The 17,858-nt window shown below is 40.4% G+C and overlaps 7 protein-coding genes across 7 annotated transcripts; 2 read left to right on the top strand and 5 right to left on the bottom strand.

Moving 5' to 3' along the window:
• Positions 1-147: 147 nt before the first annotated feature.
• On the bottom strand, positions 148-2,027 carry LOC136261882 (ubiquitin-conjugating enzyme E2 Q2-like). The gene is made up of 10 exons (XM_066055971.1): positions 1,760-2,027; positions 1,587-1,703; positions 1,376-1,540; positions 1,268-1,323; positions 1,080-1,176; positions 952-1,036; positions 845-905; positions 645-794; positions 442-589; positions 148-393 (listed from the first exon to the last, which is right to left on the bottom strand). Exons 1-10 carry the CDS (start codon positions 1,916-1,918, stop codon positions 295-297), a joined length of 1,137 nt encoding a protein of 378 aa, XP_065912043.1. The 5' UTR covers positions 1,919-2,027; the 3' UTR covers positions 148-294.
• On the top strand, positions 2,001-2,741 carry LOC136261894 (uncharacterized). The gene is made up of 2 exons (XM_066055984.1): positions 2,001-2,300; positions 2,351-2,741. The coding sequence occupies exons 1-2, from the start codon at positions 2,094-2,096 to the stop codon at positions 2,693-2,695; spliced, it is 552 nt and encodes a 183-aa protein (XP_065912056.1). The 5' UTR covers positions 2,001-2,093; the 3' UTR covers positions 2,696-2,741.
• On the bottom strand, positions 2,698-5,882 carry LOC136261869 (tubulin polyglutamylase ttll6-like). Its single transcript, XM_066055953.1, has 16 exons — positions 5,748-5,882; positions 5,658-5,698; positions 5,489-5,607; positions 5,314-5,444; positions 5,150-5,258; positions 5,055-5,102; positions 4,858-5,001; positions 4,645-4,803; positions 4,441-4,593; positions 4,206-4,387; positions 4,079-4,156; positions 3,910-4,020; positions 3,695-3,866; positions 2,960-3,648; positions 2,856-2,907; positions 2,698-2,804 (listed from the first exon to the last, which is right to left on the bottom strand). Exons 1-16 carry the CDS (start codon positions 5,876-5,878, stop codon positions 2,763-2,765), a joined length of 2,361 nt encoding a protein of 786 aa, XP_065912025.1. The 5' UTR covers positions 5,879-5,882; the 3' UTR covers positions 2,698-2,762.
• Positions 5,883-5,933: 51 nt separating this feature from the next.
• Positions 5,934-6,720, bottom strand: LOC136261898 (large ribosomal subunit protein eL36-like). Its single transcript, XM_066055988.1, has 4 exons — positions 6,642-6,720; positions 6,461-6,540; positions 6,134-6,268; positions 5,934-6,088 (listed from the first exon to the last, which is right to left on the bottom strand). Exons 2-4 carry the CDS (start codon positions 6,533-6,535, stop codon positions 5,981-5,983), a joined length of 318 nt encoding a protein of 105 aa, XP_065912060.1. The 5' UTR covers positions 6,536-6,540; positions 6,642-6,720; the 3' UTR covers positions 5,934-5,980.
• LOC136261875 (T-complex protein 1 subunit gamma-like) lies at positions 6,630-16,403 on the top strand. Its single transcript, XM_066055962.1, has 16 exons — positions 6,630-6,779; positions 6,858-6,919; positions 6,971-7,021; positions 7,066-7,128; positions 14,180-14,276; positions 14,328-14,445; positions 14,654-14,734; positions 14,787-14,892; positions 14,938-15,087; positions 15,142-15,223; positions 15,274-15,406; positions 15,456-15,639; positions 15,690-15,791; positions 15,838-15,978; positions 16,038-16,169; positions 16,215-16,403. The coding sequence occupies exons 1-16, from the start codon at positions 6,755-6,757 to the stop codon at positions 16,326-16,328; spliced, it is 1,641 nt and encodes a 546-aa protein (XP_065912034.1). The 5' UTR covers positions 6,630-6,754; the 3' UTR covers positions 16,329-16,403.
• LOC136261885 (uncharacterized) lies at positions 8,997-11,364 on the bottom strand. The gene has a single exon (XM_066055974.1). It carries the CDS (start codon positions 10,468-10,470, stop codon positions 9,634-9,636), a length of 837 nt encoding a protein of 278 aa, XP_065912046.1. The 5' UTR covers positions 10,471-11,364; the 3' UTR covers positions 8,997-9,633.
• On the bottom strand, positions 16,344-17,850 carry LOC136261881 (synaptotagmin 1-like). Its single transcript, XM_066055969.1, has 4 exons — positions 17,185-17,850; positions 16,918-17,010; positions 16,745-16,868; positions 16,344-16,701 (listed from the first exon to the last, which is right to left on the bottom strand). The coding sequence occupies exons 1-4, from the start codon at positions 17,848-17,850 to the stop codon at positions 16,394-16,396; spliced, it is 1,191 nt and encodes a 396-aa protein (XP_065912041.1). The 3' UTR covers positions 16,344-16,393.
• Positions 17,851-17,858: the final 8 nt, after the last annotated feature.

Below are 17,858 nucleotides of genomic sequence, written 5' to 3'. Positions count from 1 at the left end.
TAGCTCCTAAGCATATAATTTTATCTCCCTAACATTTGCTTGTGAAATCATATATGCTATCCTATTGTGTGCAAGTCATACTCCATTAATTATGTTAGTCACAAATAGCATTCAAGCCATATATGCATGCCGATTAAACCAGTGAAATCATTTTTGATGACTTGATTATTAAAATTGTAATATTTTTTGCCCTCCTTTCCCATTAGTACACATGAGTTAAAATGTAATGATTACAAGAGTCAGTTTCTGAGCTCTCCTGCTTATAGTTGTGTGTGCGTGTCACAAATTGTGACATCAGCCTTCATCCTTAGGTGGTGTAAACCATCCATTCTCTTTATGTATCTTTACCAATGACTTGTAAGCATGTTGAGCCGTGGCTAGAGTATACTGTGACTAGAGAAGAGAGTGATAAAGACAGCAGTGTCACCTATGTTCACTCACTTTGCTTGACTGGCCAAATTGAATACGTCCTTTTCCCTTTACAAATGTAGCACTGATTTGTAGAATAAGTGATTCTATAGCATAGACACTGCTCCATCCTTGTGGAGTAAGTAGTTCCATACAGATGGCACCACCAGCTAGAACATATCTGAAATGACATAACTTGTATGTAGTGTTTACACTGTTTATAAATTTCATCTCACCCTCCTGTCATGAATGGCTTCACCACCCTCAAAAATGGAGGGGTATATGGGAAGGTGTTCTCAAAGGACATGTGTAACAAGATGTAGTCTTGGCCTTCCTTTTCCTTTAACTTCTTGATGTCTGAAGCCAGTGGACTATCAGGATCAACCCTGGCAACAAGTGCTAACTCATTGTGTCAATAACACTTCACCTAACAAACCTGTATAACTTGATGTACCAGTTGTACAGATTATCGTCTATCAACTCCACCGAAAATATTCCTGTGCATTGTCAAATGCATTACCATGAAGCCCATTAACCACTAACCTTTCTTATAACTTTCAGACTTGTAAATATCTGACAGCTCCCTCATCAATCTGTCAGAAGCCCTAATGCTTCCACTGGTTGCTCCCTACAATAACAAACTCACAAACATACCTCGTCATGATATTTACCTTGAGGTAGTCATCTCGTGTGTTCAATCTGATCCTGTCTAACACAGCTTTACCTTTCTCATCCATCTTCTCTCTGTCATGATCATCATCATTGCCACTACATCAAAGAGAACAACATCACAAAGAGGAAATGCTACATTAAGAGCACCAACACGTTATACTAAATTCATATCAAATTCAGATACTACCTGTCACAATCCTCCTCAAACAATCCTGGTTCATCATAATCATCATCGTCATCATCCTAACATCATGACAAGATGATATGGTGTGTACAGAGCCCACAGATAAATCACCTGGTCTGACAAGTCAAAGTCATTTTCTTGACCCTCATCCTCTGATGGTGACTCTTCAACTTGTGCTGATGATGCCAGACTGAGTAGCTCAGCTACTACTGCTGGCACCCTCACACCAAATTGACCACACATCTTAATAATGAGATGTCTGATCTTGAACAGCAACTATCACGGGTGTAAATAGCTTATCACCTACAAATTACATACATACCGGGTGACTAGCCCCGACACTGACTTCGTCCGAAGCGTTTAGGTCTTCTACTAGTGCGGTTACAAAAGGGTGGTCGGTATCTGACGTCCACAAGGGTAGGATACGCGGGTAACTCGGCTACAGGTAAAAAGTCAGTGAATTTAACCACACAAATTGTTATACTATACACGTACCGATAAGTTACATTGAAAAATGTGCCTCTTTTGCTTTATGTCGATAAACTGACAGACCAGTTCTTCTGAAGAGGTACATATCATCTGAAATACGCCATGACTTTTAGGAAATTGAGATTCAAGTATCGAGAGTTCAGTTTTTAATAATGTACGTGACATTCGCCAACCTCAATTCGCACCTTCAACGGTACACACACACACACTCAACAACAACTACTGAAAAAAAAGGTGTGGGTGTGCGGCTTTAGATAGAGAATAATTTTGTATTCTTATATTTCGAGCAGGGCGGGAGTTGTTGTTATTATCATTATACTCGCTAGCTAAAGACTTAATAATGGCAGATTCCGCAGAATTAGAAAACGCTACGTTTATTCAGTTGCTGGGATGTAACCCAGCCGACTTGTATTACAAGTTGTATCAAAACATGGCGGGAACAATGAGCGATGCTATTGATGCATTACAGAGTAATCTATTGGAAGAGTTTAGCGACGAGCCATCAACTTGTGCTGAAATAAAGGAGCGTTGCTGGGAAATGCAACAGGTAAATAACACGGTCACGTGACACAGCTAACTTCAATGATATGCACGCAGGAATTGGTACACAAGAAATGTAGACATTATGCAGAACAGTTGGAGTCCTACTGTCGACGAAACATCTTTCGTATACCTCGGCATGTACCTGTATATAGTGTTGATACTGACGATGAACAGCAAGGTGACCAGGGTGAAGATGTACAGAGATTACTAGCCATTGCAAGTAGACTTGTAGATAATATTAAGGTTGTGGACAATGCAATAGAAGAGAGGAAGAAATTATTGGCACAAGTAAAGCAAACTAAGAAACTACATGAACTGTTATCGCAGCATACTCAAATTGGTAATGACTTATTGGGAAGTCTGAATGTTAAAAAATCACTATCCACAGATTCACAGTAATATCACATTGTTATTTATGATAACAATAAAAGGATATAAAACTAAACATTGTGTATGATAGGTGTTATCAGGAGTAGAGAGAAGAGACACTTGCTAGCAAATCCATTTGCTGTAGACGTGATAAGGTGACATACAATTCTCACCCAATTTGTGTAAATACCTTCAGTTTCTGCTCATTGCTAACACCTCTGAATAATTGGGATTTATTATACCTGCAGCAATAGACAATTTGTATTTTATGTACCTTTTTTTTTAGCTACTAACTTTACATCCAGCATTCTGGTAGTGGTATCCAGTAATTGTCTTGTTGTTGCCACTTGATTTACCCTGCTAAGCTGGGTTGGAGCTGACACTATGGACAAGCCAAATGTTTCATGACAAAGAGGAAGGTGATATCTTTTGACATCTGATTGCTGGTACTCGTCTTTGTTCTTATTATTCTGTCTACTGTTGTTGCTGTTACGTCCCGTACCCCCAGGGTCAGGCTGTGCACTATGTCTATAACTGATGTGCTTGCTAGAGAAGGTACTATCATTACTTAAGCCTCGTTGAATAGCTAGAGGATGAGCCTGTACTGGGTGTCTAGTATAACGAGGGTAGCAGCCAAGAGGTGAGTAACCAGGTAGCTGAGTGGGATGAACGCTAGATAATAGCATTGTTTGTGGAGGACATGATTTAGATAGTGATGACATCAGCTCCTTGTCCAATATGTCCAGTGTTATGGCTGTAGCACTAGTCTTTGATTCCTCTAGTGTGATCACTTGATCCAAATGGGTGGGGCTGGATACAGTACTCAACATCTTGTGGAGGTGATCAGTTAGTCCTGAATTCCTGACCATATGGTCTCTGTGCTGCAGTGCAGCAAGCCTTTGTAATTCTTCATCTTCTCTTATACTGATTGGTTGTGTAGTCTCACACACAGGTAGGGGAAAATGATTGTTACTATTAGATTGCTACAAACAGCACAGTAAAGATAAGTCAATTGTTATGATGCCATACCGACTGGTGTGAAGTGGATGGTAGCCTGTAAGGCATGTGATGTCTTCTAAGTGGCTTCTTCACAACCACCCTTGTTGGGCTCTCTGGTCTCAAAGAGTCACTTTTAACACTCTTTGTGGCTTTACCTGTTAGGAATTCTTTCTTTTTGTTCTCAATTTCTTCACGTTGTTGTCTACATACACACAATAGTTAGTTTTTAAGCAACACCAACATACTTTACTAATTCATTTCTAGCTTTAGAAGCAGCTGTTTCAGCACAAAGAGAAGAGCTTTGTTCAAACAGCTGGCTATATTTCTCTTCATTGTTATTTTGTGGATAGATACGCCTACCAAATGGTAGTAACAGTAAAGTTGGCACATATATATATAGCTAATACAACCAACCTAAAGCCACCGGTATTGGAGTCCTCAAATGCTTTTAGTTCTTCCTCATATTTAGCACATGACTGTTCATCATCTTCCCTACACCACAACAATTGGTGAAGGACAAAATAGTGACTAGTTTACTTACATCACGTCTTTAGGTTTGTGTCTAAATAGTAGACGTTCCTTCACTCTTTTCCTGTCTTCTTCCATACATCTCTTCTTCTCATTGGAGTTCAAATTTAGTAACACAAAAGTGTCATGGAGTAGACCCTCTTTAACTTCTTTATCAAGAGGAGCATCAGTGTGGAAGCTAGGGGAGTGATTCACCTATACCCAGCAACAACAATAGTTAATAAGTTGTCTCTTCCAAATGTATATACCTCTATCAACCATGGCTTCAACTTCCTATCCAACATGACATCAAAACCTAATATCTCAAAACAGGCACTAGTTCTGCTGTGGCCAGCAAAACAAGACCGATAGTTATGCTTGAGTACTGGATGACATGCAATGATCGTCTTAATGATAACATCCTACAGCAACACACCAACTAAACTAGACTAAGTTGCTACCATTTAACTTACTTCTATATCAGCCCATATCTTGTCCACAGGATAATTGTTATCTTCAAACCATTTATTGACTGTGATAATTCTTCTCTTGCTCCCTATTTCATCATCACGTATAAAATCTTTGCTGTGCTTGTTGATGGCATAGTTGGTGAGATGCATACAGACATCAGTCTACGTCATCAGCAACACAATGGTAACTTGTCTAGCTCAATATTAAGTACTTACCACATTACTATTAGTTGGATCTACATATTTGACTGTAGCAAACCTTGCCAGCCCATCCTTGTACACAAATATCCTCAATGGATCACATCTTGTAATCAACACATAGATACGAAGGTCAAATTTGAACCCATCTAATATGAATGGCTACACAGAGAATTTTATAACATTATATTACTGTTACTTTGACTGCATCTAACCTTAGAGAGATATTGTTGGCATATCATATGCTCTCCTGGTTTAATATCCTGTTAAAGACTTCTAAATTAAAGCAATTGGCTAATTTTAAACTCACCTTAGGGTTCTTTGTCACAAAAATTCCTTTTCCCTGGCATCCACTGTCTGGTTTAGCAATGTATGTTTTATTCTTCTTCTGACGACAGAAAGCTTGAAAGTCTCCATAGCTATTGATTGAAATCAATGTACTAATACTAGAATATCATGGGCTAGCCAGCTTACTCTGCAGGTAAGCACCATGAACGAGGAAATATTTTGTATTCTTTAGGGAAAAGTTTTAGCATTCTGTTCATGTTTCTTGCCAGTAGATCTTTGCGACATATTTCACTCATGCCAGGAAAGTGGTTGATTTTCTACATAGCAAAAATTGAGGTAATATAGAGCTATTACAAGTTACCTGGTATCTCTTCATGTCCATCACCCTCTCTAGACCCACTGAAGTGTCGGTCCAGAACACATTCCAGTCATCATCTTCACTGACTTCTTTTAAACCAAATCTGCGAGCAACCCTTCGCACTATCAAACCTTAATTAGCCATGCCCCCTACATTTTCCAGTATTTCTTACCGCTTTCATATTTGCAATTCTCTAGACAAATCTTCAAGCCCCTTGAAAAAAACGTAATTGAACGCAGTGGAGTGTATCGATGCAACTAACTTTCGCTTCTTCTTAATTTTTAGAGTCGCTTTCTTGGCCTCTACGAGATCTTCACCTTGATCGCCAAGTAATCCGCTCTTTGGCGTCGGATAGTCGTCCTCCGCTTCGATCTCTATTAACTGTTCAGCCATAACTAGCGATATTCATCCTAGTGATGCTACGCTACCATAGCAACCACTCCCACAATCGAATTTATATTGATAAATTGTAAAGAATAATAATGGAGTTCAAGTTTAGTGTTGTTGTTGTTGTTGCTGCTGCTGTTGTTGTGCCTTGCGCATGGCCATCAACGTTGCCTTCATTTCTTCTCTCTTCCTCTTGCCTCGTCTGTGAGTCCCAAGCTAAAAGTCACTAGTATAAAACGCTGATAAAATTACACTACTCACTCTCTTCTTTGCAAATTTGAGTGCTCTTTTCTCCTTTCCAATTTTCAACAATTCAATTATTCTTTTCTCGTAGGGAGCTAATCCCACCACTTCTTTAATGATGTCGCGAACAAACTTCACTCTCTTGCTTTGTATCTAAACGAAAGACACGAAAGAGTAAATCAATTTTAAAAACTACATTTCAGCACACACACACACACTAGTCTTACACGTGATTTTCTAATAGCACATCAACCACGTATACAATACTACGAACGTAACAACCTGCACAGTTATAATAATACATTACTTAATTAACCTACAGCAATTACAAATCAGTTTGCTTACTCCTTTTCTCCTCGAAGGTCTCGCCCTAGGATTGTGGGGAGTGACCTTGTGGCCTTGGTACTTTGGAGGCGCCATCACGCCTACAACACAAACGAAATTAAAATATTATACCGATAGATACTCGATCAAAAAGCAGGTCCCAAAGCAAGCTATGATCGCTTGCACAAAACACGATTCTTACCCTTGTATTCCAAATAAAGTACACCAAACAAGAGAGCTACTGCGCAGGCGCAATTAACTCGTGGAGATACACGTTACACGGTACGAACATCGACTACTAGCGAAGGCAACAAGATGCAGGCTCCTGTGTTAGTGTTAAGTGAGTACAGGACTTTATCTATTAGTGTGGACAATCCAAATGTGGTGGGGACTTATTAGAGTATATTTACCCCGACAGGCCACAACACGAAGAGAGAAAGTGGTAAAAAAGCACAACTAGGAAATATACAAGCAGCTAAAGTAAGGCATTCAACAGCCAGTAGCAGTATACTTAACCAATACTGCCCACAGAACATTTCTGGAGTTATTCAAACATGCCTTGGTCCTAGGGCAATGCTAAAGGTCAGTGTAATTCTACCATCACAACTACTAACACCAATTTATAGATGTTGATGGATCCTATGGGAGGTGTGGTGATGACCAATGATGGAAATGCTATACTAAGAGAGGTGAGTAAAATCAAAGATCAGTAGATAAACTACACCACAAATGGGTTGGTGATCACTTGATCGGTCAAGTGTCGTAAATGGAATGGATTTCAATGTTAAATACCTGTATTGCTGGCTAAAAATGTATTTGGATAGTGTCCTAAGAAAAGTTAGTGTTTCAAGAACTTTAAAGGATTTTCTGTCAGTCTTGCATTATACATTATACAACTGTAGACTTGCCATTTTATATTTAGCAAATGGTCAAAGTAGGTGTAGCAAGGTAATTTCTATGTAATGATTTCTGGAGGAGACTTTGAGACTCTAACAATACTTGCTATTTAGTATTTACAATTATTAATAAGTGTATACCTTTGAATTAATTCATGTAAAATGATAAACACTGAAATTTCAGACAAATCCGTTCAACAAGAAATACACTGATTTGGTGCCAGTTTCTCATATCAAACCAATAACGAATTAATCTCTTTAAGTTTAAATCATGCAGTGGTTGTCTGCTATTTGGAATTATATAAAGTAAGCATATCAATGGTGTTTTGGTGAAGTTTCTTAGACATTACAGCTGTTAGTCATAAACTCTCACATGCACATGGGCACAAAAGCATGTGCAAGCTGCCCTAATGATCGATTTGATGAGAGTCCATGGGACCTGAAGTTAAATTGTTATTGAGATGAGTGAATGTAACACTGATATTTCTTTCTCGTTACACAACAATACAGCACTTCACAGCAACACAATTCGGCTTTTCCAATAAACGCACAGCACACGCCCCAAGTCCCACCTTGTCTTTGCTGCAGAACTGCACAGATCACTCCATCCACTTGATGGTGACCTGCTGGAAAACAATGAATGTAACACTGGTAGGGAGAGGGGGTATCGCATATTAAGGGCACTCATATAATTACTATTTAACTTCAGGACCCATGGACCCTCATCAAATTGATTATTATATTTCGTGCAATTTGTTCCTATAACACTGATAGAGTTCAAAGCCTCTGTTAAAGGCAGGTAGCCATCAAGTGAGGAAACAAGCACCGTTACCACCTGCACCCACAATGAATTACTGCCTATATAGCACATGTGCATTGTGCACATGCGAGAAACTTTACCTACTGTACCCGGGAAGGTATTACCAGTCCCATAATGCTCTAGTTGCCATCTGCTTATTGTAGACAGAGATGTATGTCTGGTATTGTCTATAAGCCAATGAGACTCGCATCTAAAGGCAAAATTTCATTTAAACGATTAACATTGGTGAACTGACTACAATGCATGAAACCAAATCAATGACTGTTCATTTCATGGGATTAGAGCCTCTGGGCATATCCTTCATCTTCTGAGAAGCAGTAGTAGAACCTCTTGAAGGTGGAATCCCTGCTCCAGTCTGTCATTGTCAGAATATCTGCTATGTGAACCCCTTTTGAAAGGGCTGCTGGAGAGGATGCTCCGGGCTGAGAACACACTGGTATCGACTCCTTCCACCATACTCCCCTCCTCACATATCTTCTGAATGCACTTCCCCAACAAAGCAAAAGGTGGGAAGGCATATAGTTCTCCTTACCATAAACTTCCAAAATGGTATCACGATTTTTAAAATTCATAACTCAGTGATACATAGTGCAATTGTAATGAACTTTTCAGGTAACATTACTCAATCTATGCTCTACAGTGCACTAACAGTGACAAGCAATTCAGTGATTTTAATGAGAATGTGGTAGATAACTTCATTTCACTGCCATGTTTCTTTAAAATGTATGTACCTATTGATAGTGACTGATGCCATACCTTTTGCACCTTTTATGTGATTATCATGTGTAATGAAAACTTTCTACACAGCATTTTGTTCATTGCTGCTTTAGTTCAATTTCCATAAATAATTATATGGTTATTACCAAAAATGTATGTACCCACACATATTTATAGCTATCATAGTAGTTTTTACTGTACAGTACATACAATTATCATGGAATAAAATTACAGAAGGGTTTTAGGATAGATTGTTTACTTTGGGATATAATGTATGCATGGAAAAATGGATTTTGTCAGCTGTTTACACCTATCTTTCGGTGTGACTTATATACTTCCTTGTATACTTTTACTTTCTTTTCTAAGTCTGGACCTGCTGTGTAGCCTTCTAGGTATGCAAACATGTACTGCTTTACCTTGCGGAAATAGTTTTTGATATTCTCGAGCATCACCGAATCAAGTCCATTGGGAACATTAGTACGTAATCGTGGTAAAGTGTAATTTGTAAAGCTTCGTGTATATCGCTTTGCTTGACCCCAACATCTTTCTATGGGGTTAAGCTCGCAATGAAACTTTGGTAACATGATGCAAATGTGTCCACGATCATGTAGAAAATGTTCTAGTTTGGTCATTTCATTCATGAAGTCAGGATGAGTCGAGATTTCTTTCCTCATGTTTTCAAGTTTCATTGATTTTTTGTATTTGCCTCTTTCAGTTAGTACTTGAATAAGGCCCTTTGGAATACCAATATTAAAGACCATTCACTGGGGTCTCTCATCCCATTCTGTGTCACGTAAGCATGGCTGCTTTCCCCCAGGCTTGGCATTCATATTGTTCGCATTTAATGCATCATCGGCGTAGGCATTGTGACAACTGCTGTTGTCAAATACCCATACCACACGATATCCTACATCTTTCGGATACTTAATATCAGCTATTTTTATTGCATGTTCCATTTGAGTGAGGAATTTGTCTGAGGTCCAATAACCTTCTCGACTCTCTCCATATTCCAAAAATTGACGAGCTTCTTTTTTAATGTTGTTCCCATATGTGTGTTCAGCCAGAGAAAATTCTGTGTCACTAAGATGAAGGTAACCATTAAACTCATCAATAAAGTCTGATACCATTATACCGGAACCTTTGCTTTTAGGCTTAATTGCAAAATTATCCTTTTCACCCCATTGTGTCCCTTGGTCTTCATTAGCTGAAAATATGGATTCATCATGGAATAACACAATAGTTTTCTGTAATTGCTCTTCAGGTGGACATCTTAAATCTTCTGGTAGGCACTGGGCAGCTTGAGGTGTGGGGGCATTATCTTTGTTTATAATTCCAATTGATACCATTTTCTGAATGAACTTTTTACGACAAGCAACTACGTCCTCTCTCTCGTGGCCGTCAATATAAACACCTTTCTTTCTATCTAACACTTTAAAATCAAGATGGTGCAGCCATCTTCTTGCAGTATCAACGCTTATTTTGCGAGGAAATCCAGGCTCGAGCACACTATTGGGTAAAAGTTCGTTATTTACCCACTGGCAAAATGAAGCAATGGTCATGTTGGGTTTACCTTTTACATTAGCGTTTTCCCCTGACATACTTTCTCACATGCTTGTTTAACTCCTCATTTTGTCCCAAGACTCCAGTCTGCTGGTACTTTCCTTGCAGTGAACCTGGAAATGATCCATCATTGCATAAAAAGGTTCCCCTCCATTCATGAACAGTTCGTTCACTTTTTCCAACTAAATCACCTATCACTTTAGCAGCAAACGTTAGCTGAAGGCCTAAAATGTTTACTATTAGATAGTGCAGCAACAGAGACAGTGACATTAGATCGTCTCTGTCAAGTGAATTTACCCAGTCTTTTGCATGGCCATGGATTAATTCATCCTCTAGCTGTTGCAGTTTCAGCTGGTGAAGTGTAGTCTTCGTCATCTTGGGAATCATAATCACTGAAAGTGGGTACAATCTCTTCAGCTGTTTCACTATGATCTCCAGTTGCAGGCACAACGCTTTCAGTTGAAACAGTACTGACTTCTGTGGTCTCATTTTCTGACATGTCACTAGAGTTTAAAGTACTAGAAAATTCAAGAGCAGGGTCTGTTATATGTTCCTCAATAATAGAACTTGTTTTATCTTCAGAAATACCTTCATTCGATTTGGAGGAGCATTCTTGTGTTTTACATTTCTTCTGGCGGTGTGCTCTGGCTACTCCCAGCTGTAAACTTCTTTTTGACTTAGGTGGCATCAATAACAATCATCAAATAAACAACAATCACCTGTAGAGCGAACTTAGACACGTTTCTATCATTCAACAATAATAGCGTGAGGTGTGCATTAAATAGAATAACGTGGCAACGGGTGGTTTTTTTTAAAACTACACCAATCGATAGCCCATCAAAAATTATGCAAAAAATGTATGGGTTGCTAAGGGAGTGTTATAGGAAAATTTGGAGTTATTTAGCTGGAAAGTTTTGGAAGTTTATGGTAAGGAGAACTGTAGGCTTGGAGGTCCTGCCAACAAAGACTGAATGCGTCTGTCGCCATATCAAATGGGTCTGGTCTTCAGCTCATATATCTAGGTGACTGGTGGTTAAGGTGACTGGCAAACAAGTCCACTTAGGGCCCTCTGAATAACTAAGAAACACGTCGGGGTTGAGTTTCCATTTTACTGAAGTCCAAACTGCTCCACCTTGTTTTGACTGCCAGGGAGCTGTTTGTTTTCCCTCTATAGAGGCACCACTGCCACGATTCACATGCTCGATGGATCAGGACTGGAGAGTGAGTGCCCCTCATCTTGTTGACGTAAGCAACTACCATCTGATTGTACATCCATAGGTGCACATACAAGTTGGACTGTTACTTCATGAATGACCTTACGGCAAACTCCCCGGCCTGAAGTTCCAAGCAATTGAAGTAACGATGCTGCTCCTGCACAATTCCCTGGTTCTGGTACCCTTGCAGATAGCCCCCCAGCCTATCTTGGAGGCATTTGTCTCCATGGTAGTATCTGGAGACGGCATTTCGATCTCCAGCAATCGAGGTGTTGGGTCCACCATTCTGGTCTTTTGTTGAAGTCAAGGTCACCAATGTGTCGAACAAGCCAACTGTCTGAGTGATTGGATCAGCCAGATGTTGCAAATGACAATAATGGAGAGGGGCTGCCTGCTTTGTAACTGACAGTATGCCTACTACCTGGCCAGTTCTCTCAGAGTCCAGGTGCCTTGATGGAGCATGTCCCCACTAGGTCTGCCTCACTTGGGTCATCTTGTCCTGTGTCAGTCAGAGTGACTTCACTTGGGAATCCACCAGGTGCGTGATCTCCTGGGTTGGAGCTAGATGGGACTTGTCTCAGTTAATCCAAAACCCCAAGCTCTCCAATAGGAAAGTTGTCTCTTCCACCTTGGTTATCAGTGATCACTGTGGTGGGACATCAGAAGTATGTCATCCAGGTATATTACTGAACAAAGACCCTGCCTCTGCAAATCACCTGTCCTCAGGTCAACTTTCCGGATTCAAGATATCTGCCATGGTCCTACTACCTCCAAGAGCTACTCATGCAGTTTATATAAAAGGTCCTCTCCGGACCAAACTGAGGGTCCTTGACAACTGCTGCTTAACTAACCCGTCAAGCTTGTGGGCCTCCAATGCCAGATAGTTTAGATTTAAAAAAAAATTCCTTTAAGATGACATCCTTGTCTTGGTCTGGAAGGGAGTGATTAAAATAACGTTCAAGGAATACAGACATTACTGATGCAGGATCCCATGAGTCATCGGGTTCAGTTGATTGATCAAAGTCCTTGTATTCTTCAAACCCTGCACTTGCAAAGTCACTTAAGTACTCTTCCACATTTTCATTTGCACACGCTATTTTCTTTTGTTGCACTGCAGTTATAATAGCTCAACGTGTCAACATGTGTGTTAAGTAGAATTGATCTGGAACCCAAGCTCTCCAACAGCGATGTTGTCTCTCCCACCTTGCTTTCAAGTACCCTTTCTGGTTGGATATCAGTAGTGGGTCATCCAGCTATGTCACTGAACTAAGACCCTGTCTCTGCAAATGAGCCATCACAGGCCAGGAAGCTTCATGAATACCTTTGGGGTGCTAGGAGAGACAAAAGAACTGGCAAGTGAAATGGAAAGTTTACTTTCTTAAATGAAAGACTACTGCCACTGACAGGTAGGCATCCTAAACCTTCGGTCCCCCTCTGGGATAATTCCTTTGTTGCTGGAAGCTTCACCATCCTGAAGTGAAGTTATGGTTTGGAGGCCAAAAGTTGATTACTGGTCAGTTAGAGCCTTGGAAGTTCCCATCACAAACTTGAAACACTGGTTCCATTGCTATCGTCTAAGGAACTCCCCCAATTTCATTCCCTATCGCCAACTGTTCTTCCTGCCTGGTAGTGCAACAAGTTCAAAGTGGTGTTTTCTCACTACCTCAAGCATCCTTGGTTGTGCCTCGCCAGGAATCCAGACCAGTACTTGCTGGCCTGAAAGCTGGGTTGGGATTCCAGTTGAACTGGGTGTTCTTGGGCTTGTCCTTGGATTTCCAAGACTTGTATGGCTGAGGAAGGTGCTGGATATTCCTGCTGCTGGATATTCCTGCTGCTGTAAATGGCAGGAGCACCTTTGGATTAAAAAAACAAAAAAAAGAAACTACAGAGATCACAACAGTCCTTAGGTCTTTTGTGGGAGAAACCTGACTTAGAGACCTTGTCCTTCTCTGTCTCGATTTTCTTGGAAGCCTTCTCCAAGAAACCTGGGTGTCCTCCGGTCCAAAGGTCCCTACACTGGAGTAGCAAGAAAGGAAATGAAAGGAAATTGCATTGGGAATGCCCACCATACTCCACTATCATAGGTTCCCCTCTCTGCCATGGTCTTTGGTACTAGGCATGTTAGTTCATCACATGGCCACTCTCTGTGAGTTTATGAATAAGTAAATCTCTGAGATCTGTGTCGCTTACCAGCGGGGAGATTTGTTTCTCTTGTTTAGTTAACTGTCCATCGACTTCTGTACAGTTATCATTCTTAGGTCCTTCAGATGCCGTTGTAAGAACTACTAATCACATTTTTGCTATTTAGTTTCTTTGTATTGAGCTACTAATTGCTGTATTTCCGCATGTAAAAAGAAATATCAGTGTTACATTTACTCATCTAACTCATATAATGATTCATGACGAACAGCTGTAATCTGTAGGAAAACAATTTGCCTAACCATAAATATGTGAGATGGAGCCTTCTGAAATACTGATGTCAATGTATTGTTTCTTGATTCACAAATATCTATGCACACAACTCCACCATTAGATACAAGTGCAACACCCAGCTGCCAAGTCTATGATAGAAATCAGTAGAACACAAGATGAGGAAGTTGGTGATGGTACTACTAGTGTAATCATTCTTGGTATGTGTCAGTTGTGTCAATGTCAGTAACACATGTGTGACCATGACACAGCTGGGGAGGTGCTGTCCATGGCAGAGACCTTCATTGAGCAACAAATTCATCCTACAGTAATCATTAGTGCTTACCGACAAGCTCTTGATGACATAGTAGAAGCTGCTAGGAAAATAAGGTTAGGTACTGACATGTCTACACAGACTGGGGGAGATGCACACACACACACACACACACACACACACACACACACACACACACACACACACACACACACACACACACACACACACACACACACACACACACACACACACACACACACACACACACACACACACGCACACATACACTGCATATAATCATGTGTATACATTCCTTGATAGTATTCCAGTTGATGTGAACGATATGGAATTAATGGGTAGCATTGTGAAGACAACTATTGGTACTAAATTTATCAAACAATGGTGAGTAGGTTGAGCATGGCAGTACACTATAAGATGATATGATGTGATGTAGGTCAGATCTAGCCTGTAAGATAGCAATTGATGCAGTCAAGACAGTAAGAATTGAAGAGAATGGGAAGGTAGAAATTGACATAAAGAGATATGCTAAAGTGGAAAAGGTTTGGTGTTACTATCATGCGCACACATCAGTGTTACGTGCATAGGTACCGGGAGGTGCTGTGGAAGAGTCAGAGGTGCTACAAGGGGTGATGCTTAACAAAGATGTCACACATGCCAAGATGCGACGTCGGATTGAGAATCCTCGTATTGTGATACTAGACTGTAACTTAGAATACAAGAAAGGGGAAAGCCAGGTGATTATTATTATTAGAGTAGTAAACACTAATCCAAGTATTCTCCACTTGTAGACCAACATTGAAATCACAAAGGAGGAAGACTTTGCTAGGATACTACAGCTAGAGGAAGAGTATGTTGAAAGAATATGTAGAGGTAATGTACCAGTATATAATGTACAACTTATTACGTGTGATGTTTTGTAGACATTATTGCAGTGAAACCAGACCTCGTGATAACAGAAAAGGGAGTGTCTGATTTGGCACAACATTTCTTATTGAAGAGCAACATTTCCGTCATCCGAAGAGTCCGCAAGTCAGACACAAACAGGATAGCCAGGTTTTATTGTAGTGTACTGATTAACTCATGTTGAGGTGTGCTGTTATAGAGCATGTGGAGCAACAATTGCTAACAGGACTGATGAACTACAGGAATCTGATGTGGGCACTAGGTGTGGTTTATTTGAAGTGAAGAAAATCGGTGATGAATATTTTACCTACCTCACACGTTGTAAAGACCCCAAAGCTTGTACTATTGTACTACGTGGAGCCAGCAAGGACATTTTAAATGAAGTAAGCAGTAACAAGAATGTTTTTACTTTGTTGTTGCACAACCTCAATAGGTGGAACGTAACTTGCAAGATGCGATGCAAGTAGTCCGTAATGTGATGGTTGATCCTTACTTATTACCTGGGGGTGGAGCTGCTGAGATGGCTCTGGCTCATGTGAGACAGCCACTCCCATTAATATAGTACACTACTCTCCATACAGGTGTTAAATGAGAAGGCTCAAAGTGTGGAAGGCATACAGCAGTGGCCATACCGTGCAATCAGCAAAGCCCTAGAAGTACTACCTCGGACTTTGATACGAAATTGTGGAGGGAATCCCATTAGAACGTTGACTGCCCTAAGGGTAGGTGTGCTCCATACCTAACAAATTACCAACAAGCTGCTGTACATGTTATGTGCTAGGCCAAGCATGCAACAGATGGTAACACTAACTGGGGAGTGGATGGTAACAAAGGTAACATCTGTGACATGAAGGAGCTAAAAGTGTGGGACCCACTGGCTGTCAAACTACAAACATACAAGACTGCAATCGAAGTGAGTACCCTATTTAAGTGCTATTAGCCACACCTTATATTACAGACGGCTGTATTGCTACTGCGCATTGATGACATAGTATCAGGTAGCAAGAAGAACAAGGGTACTGACCAACCATCACAACCAGCAGCACAGGAACCAGCTACTAACATGGACTAGCTCATTAGGTACTAATTTATGTACATCATTATTATTATTATTAAACAAATTAATTGGTCCAATGATCATGTTAAATTATGCCATTCAGCAATTTGAGTGTCTGGAGTGTCTACCATTTCAGTCCAGTGACGTAGTGCTTGTCCATGTTCATGTGACCCGAGTGTTACCTTTCCTAGTAACTTGGTCCGTTTCATAAGACTTGCAGTTACTGTAGTAACAAGACTACACTGTAGTGTCAGACAGCTGGCATCATTGACATCATTACAGACAAATGTGTTGTCTAGCATCACTTCACGTTGTGGAACCTTAACTGATTTGGTCTTCTTTAGAAGGGGCTTTGTCCCCTTGGTAACCTCAATCTTAATCCAACAATCTGTAAGAACAATAGTAAAGTTATCATACAGTGAAGAGCTTACCATTTGATGGTAGTGTACAAGATAGCAGCTCCAGTTTAGTAATAGTTATTGATAGTTTTGCAGCTGTTTTGTCATGATAAAGTGAGATCAGTATTCGACCCACAGTGGGCTGCTGGGTTAAGGCCTGTGGACAATAATAGTGATTGTGCTTACTATACTTGCATGAGATTAACCTTAAGAGGAACTCTAATACTCTTGGAATACTCAACCTGGTCCAGGCCTACTTCACCCTCAGCCAACAGCAAGTCTTGTAGATGGTCTACCACCTGTGGAACAACCTCACTGTTAATGCTAGCCATTATAATATGTCTCATCCGTGTTCAGCCTCACCATAGCTCCTTGGTATGGGAGAATGAGCAGCTGTTGGATTCTTTATACACAAATACACGATGTTACACGTGATAATTATGCAGTGCTAGAGACTACAATTAATTACTAACTTGTATTTGTAGATTAGAATTAGCTAGTTCTTCTTTGATTACTGACCCACAATCTATGGTCTGCATGTATGTCGGATCACTGGTACGTTCTATGTGATTCGTGCTAGATACTTTCCGCCTGCTATTTCTCCTCTCACGTGACATGACACTCAGCCTCACAAAAGGATCAGCAGGGGTGCCATCCTCTCTGTGAGGTAGTCCAACTGCTTTTTGTACCTCTACCCATAATTTGTTTTGCTCCATGTTCATCTTAAGGCATACATAAGCCTGCTTCCCAGCCACGCCCTCTTCACCATCGGTGATTTCTTTGCATTCTGCAGCAACTGGCGGCTTGTGCAAAAGTTGTACAGTAAATTGTGTGTAGCGTGAAGTAGGTTCAGCTAGATTCGGTGCAGTGGTGATTTTAATCTTTGGAGGAGGAGGATCTGGTATGGTGACGTTTACTGTTCGCTTGCTGGATGACTTGCGACGTGGATGGTCTTGTTCGTCCTTCGTTGGCACCAGTTTATATCTCCACTTCTTTTTATAACATGTCCGAATAAACAAAACCAAAAATATCGTGATGAGCAGAACGAAAACGGCTGGAGTGACCGTTACTAGAATATAATTCAAAGTCTTTCCACCTCCAGTACTATCTACTTCTGTTGAGTTTATCACATCCGACATATTTGTGT

This window comes from Dysidea avara, chromosome 7 (genome assembly GCF_963678975.1).
Source record: "Dysidea avara chromosome 7, odDysAvar1.4, whole genome shotgun sequence".
Lineage (NCBI taxonomy): Eukaryota > Metazoa > Porifera > Demospongiae > Dictyoceratida > Dysideidae > Dysidea > Dysidea avara.
Note: the sequence above shows the minus strand (reverse complement) of the source record. Positions and strands in the feature narration are given on the sequence as shown.

Bases quoted from the DNA above. Each gene is read 5' to 3' on its own strand.
- LOC136261882 (XM_066055971.1), bottom strand. From the start codon at position 1,918: ATGTCACGTACATTATTAAAAACTGAACTCTCGATACTTGAATCTCAA. The intron at 1,324-1,375 runs GTGATTTATCTG...TCATGATGTTAG, and splicing joins ACTTTGACTTGTCAGACCAG to GATGATGACGATGATGATTA. The intron at 1,177-1,267 runs GTAGTATCTGAA...TCTTTGATGTAG, and splicing joins TTTGAGGAGGATTGTGACAG to TGGCAATGATGATGATCATG.
- LOC136261894 (XM_066055984.1), top strand. From the start codon at position 2,094: ATGGCAGATTCCGCAGAATTAGAAAACGCTACGTTTATTCAGTTGCTG. The intron at 2,301-2,350 runs GTAAATAACACG...ATATGCACGCAG, and splicing joins GTTGCTGGGAAATGCAACAG to GAATTGGTACACAAGAAATG.
- LOC136261869 (XM_066055953.1), bottom strand. From the start codon at position 5,878: ATGGCTGAACAGTTAATAGAGATCGAAGCGGAGGACGACTATCCGACG. The intron at 5,103-5,149 runs GTGAGTTTAAAA...AGTCTTTAACAG, and splicing joins TTGTGACAAAGAACCCTAAG to GATATTAAACCAGGAGAGCA. The intron at 3,867-3,909 runs GTATGTTGGTGT...GTGTGTATGTAG, and splicing joins GCTAGAAATGAATTAGTAAA to ACAACAACGTGAAGAAATTG.
- LOC136261898 (XM_066055988.1), bottom strand. From the start codon at position 6,535: ATGGCGCCTCCAAAGTACCAAGGCCACAAGGTCACTCCCCACAATCCT. The intron at 6,269-6,460 runs GTAAGCAAACTG...TCTTTCGTTTAG, and splicing joins GACCTTCGAGGAGAAAAGGA to ATACAAAGCAAGAGAGTGAA. The intron at 6,089-6,133 runs GTGAGTAGTGTA...AGTGACTTTTAG, and splicing joins TCAAATTTGCAAAGAAGAGA to CTTGGGACTCACAGACGAGG.
- LOC136261875 (XM_066055962.1), top strand. From the start codon at position 6,755: ATGCAGGCTCCTGTGTTAGTGTTAA. The intron at 15,088-15,141 runs GTGATTATTATT...CTCCACTTGTAG, and splicing joins ACAAGAAAGGGGAAAGCCAG to ACCAACATTGAAATCACAAA. The intron at 15,407-15,455 runs GTTTTATTGTAG...GTGCTGTTATAG, and splicing joins GACACAAACAGGATAGCCAG to AGCATGTGGAGCAACAATTG.
- LOC136261885 (XM_066055974.1), bottom strand. From the start codon at position 10,470: ATGTCAGGGGAAAACGCTAATGTAAAAGGTAAACCCAACATGACCATT.
- LOC136261881 (XM_066055969.1), bottom strand. From the start codon at position 17,850: ATGTCGGATGTGATAAACTCAACAGAAGTAGATAGTACTGGAGGTGGA. The intron at 16,869-16,917 runs GTTAATCTCATG...TATTGTCCACAG, and splicing joins GTATTAGAGTTCCTCTTAAG to GCCTTAACCCAGCAGCCCAC. The intron at 16,702-16,744 runs GTAAGCTCTTCA...TTGTTCTTACAG, and splicing joins TTGTACACTACCATCAAATG to ATTGTTGGATTAAGATTGAG.